This window comes from Lytechinus variegatus, chromosome 7, assembly GCF_018143015.1.
Source record: "Lytechinus variegatus isolate NC3 chromosome 7, Lvar_3.0, whole genome shotgun sequence".
NCBI lineage: Eukaryota > Metazoa > Echinodermata > Echinoidea > Temnopleuroida > Toxopneustidae > Lytechinus > Lytechinus variegatus.
Window position 1 is genome coordinate 11,310,585 of NC_054746.1, and position 15,203 is coordinate 11,325,787.

The 15,203-nt window shown below is 37.2% G+C and overlaps 1 protein-coding gene across 2 annotated transcripts in view; it reads right to left on the bottom strand.

Moving 5' to 3' along the window:
• Positions 1-14,836, bottom strand: part of LOC121418440 (transcriptional-regulating factor 1-like) — a 56,575-nt gene extending 41,739 nt beyond the window's left edge. Inside the window, exons 1-2 of one of the 2 annotated variants that reach the window (XM_041612315.1) lie at positions 14,042-14,836; positions 854-1,118 (exon numbers count right to left, since the gene is read on the bottom strand). In XM_041612315.1, coding sequence (XP_041468249.1) covers positions 854-1,118; positions 14,042-14,078 — 302 coding nt within the window. In that variant the 5' untranslated portion in view covers positions 14,079-14,836. The remainder of the gene's footprint in view (positions 1-853; positions 1,119-14,041) is intronic. The other variant, XM_041612314.1, reaches the window with a different exon arrangement.
• Positions 14,837-15,203: the final 367 nt, after the last annotated feature.

The following is a 15,203-nucleotide window of genomic DNA, read 5'->3' on the forward strand; positions in this document are numbered from 1 at the left end:
CATAATCAGTCTACTGAGCAAAATGCACATACAACGATGATCTTGATAGGCCATTTTATTTAGTTAGGTTGTTTAAATGGGAGGGGATCAAATCTGTATTGAATTTGAATACAGTATAAAAGTTAACTGGTATTGCACTTAATTTACAACCGCAAATCTATGCAGATGAAAAGGTAGTGAACAAAAAATTTATGCAACGATGCACATGTACATGTATGCATTTTTCATTAATCAGCTAAAATACCAATAAAGATCTGAGCACTCAAATACGCTTTTCACACTGCATTTCCGAAACCCCATACACTGTACTATCTTCTTTTTATTTTTCACACATGTCTTTCTTAACCCTTTACATGTACTATTAGCTTAGCTGGGGTTGATGCCTTGTTCGGGGACTATCGCACAACTCATGAATATTGATGATTTTTCCACAAAGAACGTGATCAATGTGCAATTTCGACTTCTGTGATTGGCTAATGCTTAGCCCCACTGTTCCTTAGCCAGGTTTCGTTTCACACAGCATCTCTTAGCACCCCAATAAGCCATCTAACCCTGCTCTTTTTTTGCAGGGCCAGATAGTATCGTACTATCTATTGTGCTAGCCCACTTTGCTTAACGTAGTGTGAAAGCAAAGTGTGGTAAGCTTAACCCTGGGAAATTGGTGGGGCTAAGACCCCCCGCCCTTAGGGCCCTCCCCAGTTACCCAGGGTTAAGGAAAATATGTGCAGTGTGAAAGGCATATTAGGGTCTGCTGCCTCAAAGTAGGTCACTGCATAAACTATACACAACTGAAATTGATATCAATTCTTGGAAAAGAAATCAATTAACAAGGTAGGCATACGCGTAGACTTACAAGTGATCTTGCCGTTTGAAGCTCTTGGCACACAGGATACACTTATGCCTGCGTTCATTGCTGTGGATGAGTTTGTGCTTGGCCAAGGCACTGGAGCTGCCAAAGACCTTGCCACATGTAGGACATGGCTGCTGGTAGCGATGACCTGGTGCTCCGGTCACCTTAGGTCTCCCTTTCCTGGACCGTGGCTGGGAGGCTACTATGGGAGCTTCACCCAGTGGACCATTGTTGTTGCCTGGCTGGGGTGGACCTGCCACATCCAGACCTATAATGGAATTCAAAAGAAGAAAATATAAAACATCATCTACTGTAAATATATACACCTAATTAACATTTGTGGGTCACATGATATCCTGGAAAGGTGTGTTAGCTTTGTCAATAGAGTGGAGGTTTCACAAATCAGATGGCCTGGGTTTGATTCCTATTTGGTATGACGCTATGCCTTGTGCAATATGGTGAAGCAAAGATCCTCAAGTCATCGGTCCTTCGGAAAAGACTTAGAGCCTTAGGCCCTCTGATTTCTTGCCGATACGCATTAGCAATCAAGTAAAAAATATATCACCACCATCACCAAAACTTTATTATTCTAAATCTACAATGCATGCAAACAATCTATAGATGTCAAAATCTTTGAAGGGAGTAGAAACATGCTGGCCTACTAGGCCAATAAATTTCCTCTAACAATTCAGTTTTTCCAAATAAATTTGACAAAGTTATGAGTTAGCAAACTTGATAATTAACGTACTGAGCTAATGCATCATGTGCTTAACATGAATGGCAACTGTGTTTGGAGTTACAACTTTTTAGGGAATAAACATTAATGTCACATAATGCGAATTGTGATCTATGTCTGGATCACATGGTAATTTCATGTCCAAGCAAGTTCAGTATCAAAGTCAAATGTTTAAAAGCCGAGTTTGGCTGGAGCCCAAGCATAGTTTAATTTGCATACAAATATTATGTGACCTTCCATTCAAATGGACCTTGGATTACCCAGAAAGTAGTAGATTTTTCTACCGCAAGTTTTATTATCATCCTTTATAAGAATAGGAAACAAAGGCTTACTGTTCCATCAGACAAAGTCACATATTTACAAGAATAGTAAATGCAACTCTTTGAAATCAATAATAGAATAATATGGTTAAAATTGTGACATAAGCCCAATGAAACTATAGCCTTTATGATGGAAGTATAACCTTCACAAATTAGCTAGCAACCCCACAAGTGTTTATCACATTTTTCCTTTACATGTAGAGTACGAGAGGAAGAAATTATAAATTTTGGAAGTGCACTTACGTCATATTACAGAATCAAGTGCTGGATTGTTTATATCAATATCTATGCTTATGAAAAAAATCACAAACAAAAAATTGATGAGCTGATGCAGTACTTGGAAATCAACTTTGCCGAACCTGATCTGAAGTTCATACTGGGTTATCCTTCAAAACTTAATTAGGTGATCAATAGTTTAATCCAAGTATTAACAGTACATGATTGATGTACTTGTACATACATGTAGTGCCTCAATGCAAAAAGCAAGTGCATTTGTAGACAAGTGGAATGCCTCTGGCCGTCTCACCTGCATCACGCGATTCAACATAGCAGTAGTGCTGACTTTGAAAACTACTATAACTCGCACAAGATGTTCAGTGATACTTGGTTACTCTTATTTCCACGTTTTATGAATAAGACCAATACACTTACAGAGAAAGGATGGTAATTCAACAAATACCCCCAATGCGGCCAAAGTTCATTGATCTCACATGACCTTTGACCTTGATCATGTGACCTGAAACTTACACAGGATATTCAGTGATTCTTGATTACTCTTAGGTCCAAGTTTCAAAAGTCAGATCAATAAACTTGCAAAGTTATGATAGTAATTCAACAGATACCCCCATTATGGCCAAAGTTCATTGACCTTAGACCCTGGTCATGTGACCTAAAATGCGCACAGGATGTTCAGTGATACTTGATTACTCTTGTTTTATGAACTAGACCAACATACTTTCAAAGTTATGATGGTAATTCAACAAATACCCCTAATTCGGCCAAAATTCATTGACCCTAAATGACCTTTGACCTTGATCATGTGACCTGAAACTTGCACAGGATGTTCAGTGATACTTGATTACTATTATGTCCAAGTTTCATGAATCAGATCCAAAAACTTTTAAAGTTTTGATTGTAATTCAACAGATACCCCCAAATTGGCCAAAGTTCATTGACCGTAAATGGCCTCTGACCTTGGTCATGTGACGTGAAACTCATGCAGGATGTTTGGTGATACTTCATTAACCTTATGTCCAAGTTTAATGAGCTAGGTCCATATATTTTCTAAGTTATGATGACATTTCAAAAACTTAACCTCAGGTTAAGATTTTGATGTTGATTCCCCCAACATGGCCTAAGTTCATTGACCCTAAATGACCTTTGACCTTGGTCATGTGACATGAAACTCTAAAAAGGATGTTCAGTAATACTTGATTAACCTTATGGCCAAGTTTCATGAACTAGGTCCATATACTTTTTAAGTTATGATGTCATTTCAAAAACTTAACCTCAGGTTAAGATTTGATGTTGACGCCGCCGCCATCGGAAAAGCGGCGCCTGTAGTCCCACTCTGCTATGCAGGTGAGACAAAAAGGTACAGTCTAATACTGTACATGAAAACAGAAAACATTTTTGGTGGTTTATTAAACTTTGTATGTGTAGCTCAAAGCCACCAATCCTAAACTTCAATTGAAATGCAGTGGCATGGTTTCCATCATGGCACCGGTATTCAGGAGTAAGTCTGAGTCATATCGATTATTTTGAAAACCGGTGTTCGACAGCTCTAATTCGATCGAACATCGATGCATCGAATATTGAAGGCGGGGAAAATTTAGTCTTGTTTTTGCGTCGATGCGATGCGCTTTGCATATTGCACTACGCACTGACGATATGCGCTGGCGTTGGCCGGGTGAGCGTTGCACAAGCAGATGACAGAGCAAAGTTCGTTTGTATTTTCCATGATCACAAAACACACAAAAAAGGCCGGGGGCCAAAGCAGAATTCTTCCCAAAATATCTTCAACAATGATATTTGCAGATGACAACATATAAGTTTAAAATGAAACAATAATAAAGACATGAATCACGCAGAGTCGATCCGAATGATTTTCGGTCGACTAGCATTCGCAGTCCATTCACCAGCCCCGTCCGCAGCTCCGTACACTCACTCTCCCGAAACGACAGGCGTGCTTGACGTCAGCGCCAGCAAACAATTGCAATCAACGGAGAGCGCTGTAACTTGCCTGAGATTGTGTAGTTGGATCCAAAATGAGCTCCAAATAAATTTATTGGAATAAATACGTAATTTTCTCTGGATGGTCATTTGAATTGCTATTCAATGCTGATATAACGATTGTGAGGAAAGATTGTGGAGTATGAGTTATGACGATGTTCGAGAATTAATCCTGATAATGACAATCCAGTTTTTTAGACGCAATTGAGCATGCGATCAAAATAAATACGAATGTTTCGAATCGAGCCCTAAATTCATCTAAATTATTACGATTTAACAAGATTTTATGGTCATACTAAGAATATTGACGATATCAGCAAAGTATGTTATGTTCATATGGAAGAAATAATACTGGGATTATTTCTATTGTTATTCCATCTCTGGACGTCTCCTCCAAGCTCCGAGAAAATAAGCACAATGCGCATGCGTGTTTGATGACGTATGACATATTTTCCCATTCATGAAATCAGAGCCCAAAGTTGGGCACAAACTAGCTTCAAATTGATGGGAAAAAATATCAAACGCAATTTTCTCTGTTTTGTCATGTAAAATGTTATTATATGGTGATATTACGAACTTGAACAGAGTTTTTGCATGTAGACAATGTTCGAGAATCAATCCTGACGTGATGATTATATTTTTTAGACAAGTGCACTTGCTCGACTCAAGAAGTCAAGTCGATCGTCATGAGATGTCCGCCATTGAAAATTGAAACGAAATACAAACGTTTCACATCAAGCTCTAAATTCATATTAATGATTATCATATGCAAATTATTGTTAAATATTACGATTAAATAATGTTCTATGGTCATGATTTTAATATTGTTCATGAAAGCAAGATTTATTTTACGTTGATCGCGTCAATTTCCGGCCATTTTCTGGTTTGATTAAAGAACAGTACTGCGCATGCACGATCGATGGCCACGACTTCCATTCATGAATTCATCGTGCATAAATTATCTCGGCACGAGCAGACGAGTAAGACTCGAACTATGATCGAAATGAACTTCAAATTAATGGTGAATAGCATCATAATTACTCATTCGGTTTCATTTTGGGGGCAATAGAAATCAAGTAAGTAGTAGTAAAGTTGGACATTACTGATATTTTGATGATTGATTGTGTAAACCAAACGAATCGGCCGGCCGACGTATTTTTTTTTTTTTTCGATGCACCGATTTTGCAAAATCTGCACCGGTGTTCGATGACATCGATCGAACACCGATTTTAAAATCGATTCGACTCAGGCTTATTCAGGAGATATTTAATACAAGTTAATTGATCAAGCAAAGTCAAATCAATAACACAGGAATTCCTTCTAAAGGGTCTGTAGAGAAATTCATGAAACTGTCCAGAGTAAAACAAAATGTACAAATAATGAACATTTAAGCAATGAGTGTGCGATTGATAGATGTATTGGACTATGGAGAGATCCATGCATTATTTTGCTTTGGAGAGAAATTATCAAAGGACAGTCCATCTCTACAAAAAGTTGATTTGAGAAAAGGTCAACAAGCATAATGCTGAGAATTTCATCAAAATTGGATGTAAAGTAAAAAAATTATGACATTTTAAAGTTTCACTCAATTTCACAAAATATGCACACCCTGGTTGTTATGCAAATAAGGAGACTGATGTCATTCGGTCACTATTTTCTTTTGTATTTTATATGCTTATTTGAATTTTCTCCTCATTATCCAGTGAAACAACAAATTCCTCCCTGAACATGTAGAATTAGCATTGTTTGATACAATATGGTTCAGTCAAGTTGGTCCTTACTGTCAAATCTGTAAAAAATGAAATATTGTAAAATTCAAACAATAAAACACAAAAGAAATAGTGAGTGATGGATTATCATCGACTGACTAATTGTCATGTCACTGAGTTGTGCATATGATATTTTGTGAAATATAAGCAAAGCTTTAAAATGCTGTAACTGTCTTATTTTACATCCGATTTTGATGAAATTTTCAGCATTATGCTAATCTAATTTTTCTCTGTAAATTCAAATCAAAATTTTTCTGGGGTGGACTTGACCTTAAAAAATTGCAATGTTCTACATGTAAATTAGAAATACCAGCAGGCTATGAGGCTACATAGTATAATGAGTACAGAGTATAATGATCATAAATATAATACAGTGACTTACAAAGTGCCAAATCCACTTCACAGTGTGCTAAATGCATATATAGAATTTAAATATATATTTTTGATTGAAGGACTCAACTGATATGTTCAGGATAGCTATTCCATACAATCAGAATCTTCAACTCTTATTTTTATTTCATATCTAGACTACAGAAAGATATGAAAATCAATTTGTTGGGATTTTTAATCAAATATTGGACGTATTACTTAATAGCATGTTTATGAACATATACATCAGATAATAATAGGAGTGTACAGTACCAGATCAAGTACCTTTTCCCTGAGAGGCTTATAGAGAGAAAAAAAAATCCACAAACAAGAATACCACTTCCAACCAAATCTACATTACTGAAGTGTATGTTTTACATACAAAACATGCATTTTATTCCATGAAATTCTGCATCAAGAAAGAGAAAAAAATTAAGCCCCTGCACTCATTTTACAACTAACAAGCATGCACCTTGCCATTTGCCATACGCCTACGACTTTGTCTGGCCTTTTGTTTAATATTGGCAACTTTCCCAGGCCAGCCCCATTTGGTTTCAACTTGAAGCAGATAATTTAAAGTCTGTGAAGAGAATACATGCATAGGGAGAAAAAAACACCATCAAAATAACACAGAGGAGAACTACCTGTAAGAAAAAACCTCTCTTGTGGTTCTACATTGTGGATCACATGTGTTCAGGACAGGAAGTTGCACCATATTGTGTAGAATTGAAGGTAAAACCCATTTCATAATTAGGGCTGAGCCACGTCAGAAATTTTTCTTTCTGGATTCTGATGGCGTTTTACCAGTTGGAATCTAGTGTTCCTATTAATAAAGAATGTCAGGAACTTTGAAAATATCTTAATTAAACATTTTTTAAAAGTCATGGATTTTATGTTCCAAACAACTAAAATTACCACTAATTGAATAATATAGACTTGTGAACTTTCATTCAGGAAATCAAAAGCTGGAAGTAAGATTAGCATGTTGCATTTTTTTTTGTCTGAAGTCCCTTAAGTCTCCTGTACGCCCACGTCTCTAGCATAAAGAAGACTTCTACAGTCCGACCTCTCTTATCCGGCCTCCCCTTATCCGGATCTCTCTATTGTCCGGACGCACACTTGCCGAGAATTTTTTTTTCAATTAAATCTATCAAGTGAGGAAATAAGATTTCAATCAAAACTCAATCCTATACGCAAACTCACATTGATTACATGTATTTTCCAATATACATGTAGTCTACAACAACTACATTTTCATGAAAATATCTCACCCAAATCACCGAAAGAACTTAGGCAGGATACTTTGAGTAAATCAGGGCGCAGCGCAAATATTTCATCACATTCTCCTTTTGTTTCCCGGGAAAAACAACGCATGTCTCGCTAGCTTTCGCTAGGCCTCAATACGGACAGCGCCATCTATCATGTTTGAGCCTACAGTCAGTGTAACAATGGCTGACATTGCGAAGCTGCGATACCCACCGCGATGATCCAATTGTAAAACTTAGTTTCATCAAGTCTTTTTCTTTCTTTTGAGGTATGCTCGATGTATACCTCAATCATTTTAGCAGGTAAATTATCCAACAGTTTTGGCCATCGATCGATTTAATTTCCGTAAAAATACCGCCTATAATTTGCACTGACAGTCTGACACCCATTACAAGAGATAACGGTAACGTATAGCTACCGCCGTTTGGCCGGGGAGCGCGCGGCCGCGGGGAGGCAGCAGTTGCGTGTATTCAATATTGGGTCTCCCAGATCCGGATAAATCCCTTATCCGGATTGGTGCTGGTCCCAACGTGTCCGGATAAGAGAGGTCGGACTGTATTATGTACTATTTTGACAGTTCTACACCAGCACAAACAGGAAAGAAAATTTGACCCAACCAGTCTGCAAAATAGACCATGTCACATAATATGAGAATAATTTTAATTCATATGATTTTTTTCCATCCTCAAGCAAGGCTAGCTTTTTGAAGATTTGCTTAATCTGTTGGGTATCTATTACTTACAAATGGTATATACGTATTTATTCCTCTGCCCTGAAGTAGGGGGAAAAAAACACAAAACAAGCTTGATTACTTTTTCATTCAAGTAGACCACCATACTATTTATTTCCAAAAGATTAGTTGGTGCGGTCTTGGTAATGGGCTAAAAATAATCAGGGATTTTTTGGATTTTATTACCAGCAATTAAAGAATGAATGCAATTGAATCATTTTATTCACTGTTAACATGGAAAGAATGGCATTAACAACCATTTCTTTTCAAAGATACAAATAACACATATATAACTGAAGTATGATTCTTTGGAATGCCTGTTGTTTTATATTCCTCCATGTAACTCGTTACCTTTTGGCTTGGAAGAGACCATTACATATCATACACCCTATACAGGGAAGTTCACCCTGAAGAAAAGTCTGTTGTAAAATACCAAGAAAAAAAATTGGGGTGAAGGTTTGAGGAAAATCCATCAGAGATTAAAAAATAAAGAGTTTTAATTGTGGCATCACATTACAAGCAGTTGCCCCATTTACGCAAAAATATGAATTTTTTTTTATTCATGATTCTTTCAGGAACAGGTGTGAAATAACTTGTCTGGTGATACACAAGAGTACTGAAGGTAAAATCAAAATGAACTTTTTATTTTTTTGTGACATTTCATTGATTTCTTTATTTTTTTTAATACCATATATGTGGGGAAGCTGCTCACATAAGACATCACAAATACAAAGATAATAATTCTAATAACTTTTTTAATCTTTGATGGATTTTCCCCAAACCCACACCAATATTTATAATTTAATTTTTTTGCTGCTATTTTTAAAAACTAAAATTTTTGTCAGGGTGAACTTGCCCTTTAACATATTTGTAGATGCAATCCGCTGTGACTTAGTTTTCATTCATGAAAGGTCGAGGACTGGAATAATTCACATTATCCGAGTCCCCTCCTTTAAGAAGAACTTGAGCTGCACTCAATCCACATTCGAACTGCATCCAATCTCCCTCATCTTTTAATTCATGAATGGGATTCTCAAATGATGCAGCTTAATCTGCACAGAAAGGTCTTGTTTTCCAAGCACATGCAAATAACTTACTTACCATGATATTTTCTTACCACACTTTTAAAACACAATGCAGACTTTCTGATTTGATAAATTCATAATCCACATCCAATCTAGAATATTCGAGAGTGAATTTGTGAAAGGGGATATGTTGATATGTATACTGCCCCTCTCTAGGACAGCGTGTACGCTTTTCGGAGAGTTCTTCTTCAATTTCTATTGGGGTTATCACTGTAACTTACATGTACATTGCGTTTTGAGCTTCAATATAAATGATCTATAGAATGGTAAATTTGTTTGGGGTTTTATTGTGCTTTGCACTGAAAAGATTAAAAATGTCTAGATAAATATCACAATCATTATTTCACAAGGATCCCCCCCAAAAAAAAAATTGGGGACATCCCCTTAAAATGACCCATTTGATTAGGCCAAGTAAAAAAAAGAAAATAGTTGATCGTCCTCCCGCGCATCTATTTTGGCCGCCGCATGGAAATTTTTGCTATTACCGGTAGCTATTTTCAAAAATTGGCTTAAAAAAAAAATTGCGATGTTCCTTTTTTGATGTTCCCTTTTTCATTGCAGCATCAATTTTCTTGATATTTACTATTTTTATGGCTGCTGAATAGCGCAAAAATCACAAAATTGGCGAGCGATTTGCTCTCATGTGCTTTGGGATCTCTCTCGCAACTTCAAAAACAATTGCAAAGACCGATATCGCCGTAATTGCAAGAAAGAAAAAAATTCTGATTTGGTTTTCTATTGGAATTTTGAAGATACCATCATAAATTAGCGAGAAAATCAAGTTTGCAAACTCGGCAAAGATCACGGATTTCTTCATTTTTAGTGCATTTTCGGGTACCCCACTTCCTGAATCTGAACTAATCCGTCGCGTGCTTTGGAAAAATGGCGCAGAAAAATCAATTTTAATGACGTAAATTTGTATTTCGGTGGGCTTTTTGGTGAGTGATAGCACCTGTACTTCGATGTGTGTTACGGTGATTGACTGCATGACTTGTGAGCTGGGATGATGTTATTGACTGTGCTGGCGCAACATGTGAATTTGTGAAATGAATTGAATTTTCTGGCAAGTTTTCTAACGTCAGCAGGCAGTGCATTGAATATTCAAACAAATAATTTCAAGTGGGTTATTCTTTATCAAGATTGAAAATTATTAATGGGATTCCAAGAAGTGCCAATTCTGTTCAAATTTGATAAACTTTATTGTTCCTTGAGGTATTCAATTTGATGGAAAATTGTAAAAATTAGTTACTGGTACAATCTAAAAACAAGAAATGTTAACTTAACATTTGAAAGGTTGGAGTGATAACATTTTCTAAATGTTGCATTTACCATTTTAAATGGTTCTACCCAACACTTAAAATGTTGGATTCAGCTTTATACAAGGTTGGATGTAACATTTGGAAAAGGTTGTCACTCCTCCAACCTTTCAAATGTTGATTTAACATTCAAATTTTTAGAGTGTAGTAGATCTAACACTAACAGTTACAAACATGAAATAATAAACATTATGTGAACAATTAACAATTAATTCAATCATCATTTAACATTTGATATTAAAAATTAAAAATTGAACAGCATTAAACATGTAAATGAATATAGAAGCAGCTGGAAAACTGTGATGCGAAACCATGCCCAGAGCTAAAAAAGAGATTGGCTCTGGAAAACTAAACATGGCTCCATGGTAATAAAAATGACCCCACCCCCCATGCATTTTTTACCTTTACATATATATTAATATAGAATGTTTTAATCATTCACTTGACATGAACATTTTGTTTTACAACAATACAGTACCGGTATACATCATTATAAATACATCAATAGATTTTTATCGCATAATACATTTTCCATAGATTTCCAATAAATTGTATGTATATATATTATGCATATATATATACATTTCTACTCATTTATTATTAAGATTGAGCATGCATCGATCACATATTTCGAGCTTGACATGGCCTGACAACCATTTGAATAAAAAATAGCAAAAAAATAATAAATAGGAAGGACCTCCCTCATCTCTGATGTCAAAAAACGGGCTGAGAAAATGCCTCCTTGTTTTTTAAAAAAAATAGTAAGATAGCAAATAGTAAGGACCTCCCTCCTCACCGCTCTCAAAAAACCTGGACGATCAAACTACTTTCTTTTTTTACTTGGCCTTATACATGTAATTGCTCCTATATTATACTATGTGAATATCATAATCATGTCTCATGTTTACTTTATAAGGATCCCCCCCCAAAAAAAAAAAAAACCAAGTTAATATACTTTATGTAGGTGAGGAACACCCGACGCCACCCCCCCCCCCCAAAAAAAAAAGTTAAAACACACATGGGGGTGGTACAAGTAGGTTTATATAGTTACACACTACCCTGAAAATTCCAGTTTGAGTGCCGAGTACTGTCATGAAATGTGTATCAGCCATGGCAACATTTTAGACAGTTTGAATGAGTCATCTCTTACATTTATAATGTTCAAATGGATGATGGCATAGACTGTAATATGGAACACCAAGTATATAATGACAAGGCTAGAGCCTCAAAATCAACATAAAGACACCCAATTCAATTTTTTACTGTCTAGGTCATCATACACACTGAACACAGAAATGCATGTATTGGACAACAAAAAAAGGCTTAGTCCTAACATTTGAACCGATTTTTTTTTTTTTTTTGAAAAACTAACATTTAGACTCTTCTTCTGCTGGGAATTTTGAATGTTTTTGGGAATAAGAGACAAACAGGTGCAAACTGACCAATTAGGAGCAATTATTTAACAGATGCTGCCTAGCCATTGTAAATGAGTATAAAGCCAAGCAAGAATGCAGTAAAGTAGACTTGAATGGAAAGTGAAAGTAAAAAAAAATCTCCCTTCTTGAACAAAAGACTGTGGAGCAAGCAGGCTCATCTACGACTCTGCTACTCAACCCAAGGAGGTCACAATTTGATGCCCCTGTCCCACTTGTCTACAGATTATGTTTGATGTAGAGGAGGTAGCGAGGGGGGGTCAAGCTACGGTCAAACAGAGTTCATTGTACACGAATGTCCGCTATGCATGCACAAGGCAACTTCAATTACACAGCCCGACTTCCAATATTCACATAAAAGAAGCACCCACAGCAAAGAGCCATGTGCCCGCAAGTGTGTATACCGGCTCGAGCACGGCTTCCATCCACATGTCCAATGTGAACATGTACGAGGGAGACGTTCCCCCCCTGTGCTGAATTATGCATGTATGATGATGAGAGGAGCAAGCATGTGGCCGATAGATTGAGCATTGTTGGACTGACTCATCAGTTTCTTGGGAAAGCTGAGGCATGTATAATAGACCCTCTCTCTATTCAATAACGGACAAAGAGAGGGAATATTCATGAAATATTCCCCTTTCTCTTCTCAAAACCCATCTTTCCATACATTACAACATCCATACAAAAAATAAAATGCATTTATCCCTGAAATGGTGTTTCCTAGGAGATTTGGAAAGCATAGCAACTCCCCATGGCAGATCAGACTTCACAGCAGCTTGGCTCAGGGCGTTACACCCTGGTTTTACCACACAGAGGGACCAATCGGTTTGGGGTCAGGCTTTGTGAACACAATAGAAAGAATGCAAATAGTTCAATCTGGGTCTTAGAACGAGCAGCCAGGCACCAATCCTATCTACCACGTTGACTGCACCAGGTACCGACCTACTTTGTCTCTCTTTGTGTATTTTGATAATGCAAGAATTCCATTGCTTATCTTCAATGTGACCGTCATGCATGCTTATCAAACTTTTCCATTTCTTAGTTTCTAAACTTGAACCAAAATTTCCATGCTGAACTTTGCTTGGATTTCATTTATTTATTTGTTTTGAATAATCAATTAGCTACATGTACATAGGGCCTACTTAAACTGCAACTTAGTGAAAAAATATGATTCAGTTTTAATCATCAGATCTAAATTAAATTTCAAAACAAATACATGTAATATAAGGGTTTTGGGGGACTCGGGAGTGGGAGTTGTGTCCCCCTCCCCCCCCCCCCCCCAAAAAAAAAGGGAATAGAGAGTCTACATTTGAAAAAAAATAGGCCTACATGCTAAATAAAATAATACAAATAATAATAAATTAATAATTAGAAGAATACAGAATAGTATGTTGAATAATTTTACCATATACATGGATATGTAACATGAAGACATGTACCCATTATGCACACAATATTGCATGTGACTGAGCCTTAATTACACAAAGGCTTTAGTTTAAACAACCCAATTAAGGTAAACTCCAGCATTCCTTTACACAATAAAAACAAGATTAAACAGTTCCTATGGAATAGAGTCAATGAGGATGAAAGAAAGGGGAAAAAGAAAGCTATCTTGCTGTCCTTTCTTGGTTCCCACAATTGCTCTGTGTGAGGCAATATGGGTCGTACACCATAGATAACAAAAGGCATTGGAATGTGTGCTATTGCATGGTCATGAGTCATCTAAAAAATGGAAGTTGGCAGCTAACAAAGAAAGGTACCTTGCCAAATGAAAGGAAACCATGCTTGTTACATGATACACAGTTACAAGCATAGAGATTATGGCATGATCTATGCTAATTAATCTATGTAGAGTCATCAAACATTTCCTACAGAAGTACGATACACATCGTCTAAAAGCTCTATCAATTTAACACAAGGTCAGCTATTGTTTACCTCGGCCTCGGGGCTGTATTCCATATAAAACTTCCATGCATAGGTAGGATTTCCTGAGCACTCACAAAGAAAGACACAAGATAATGCCACCAAACTAATCACTTTTTTTCCAGTGAAGTCTCCACGATATGTTCAATCAGCACTAATGTAAGGCACAAAAGATGTTACAGCGTGGTGGAGATGCGAGATAAAAGAGCTACATCATACAGAGAATCCAATGTTTACATGATGACTGGGCCTCCTACCCGGCAGGATGATCATGGTAGATTTGAAGAGGGTCGTCTGTCCGACTGGCTGGCAGCCCTGGCAGGCTACCTGGCAGTAATGAAATCTTAAATAAAGGACAATAATTTGCCTGGAAGAAAGTTGTCACTGGTTCCTATGCTTGGACAATTTCACAGAAATGACAAAAAAGCTCCGACCTACAGGAACGTACAGAAAACACCGTCTCCAGCATGAACTTGCTGGAAATCCTGGAAGTGTTGTTAGCAGGTCATGTAAACATCACCAAGGGTGTACTTGCAGTACCTGACACAGCCAGCTAGGCCTGAAAGCATGTGTGCTGGCTGGCACCAGTGTGTGTTTTGTGTGTGTATGTGTGTGTTCTCAAGCAAGGAGTTGATTCAAGAGCACAAGCTAATGAGTGGCACATATCTTGTGTTGTGTGACTGTGAATGCTGGCTGCTGACAAAAAGTGCGTGGGCGCCCAGGCAGCTCAGGCAGCAGAGGCATTGGCTGTCAGACTCACCCAATGACGACATGGGTGAATGCTCTTGTAAACACAGCCAGCTCAGTGAACTGCGTGAGCGAGCTGGCAGCCAGACATGTAAAAAAAAAAAAAAAACATTCCCCTAAACATGTACCCTCCTCAGAAATTAATAAGTTGCTTCTAAAAGGTTGAATAATGAACATGTTGAGCAAGAGTTGCAACACATGCATAATTAGCCAGACTATCGATTCCAGGGTCATGTGAATTATTCAACATCACACAACAGACAAGCCTAGGTCAGCCATTGAGGCCCCTGGGTTTCAGGGCTAGCCAGGCATGGCAACACAGGCACGTACGAAGCATAACAATTGACAATACACGCACCCTCAACCTGACAAGACAACCAAATCAAATGTCTCCCTCTTGTGGTGTAATGCTATATAACATTCAGTC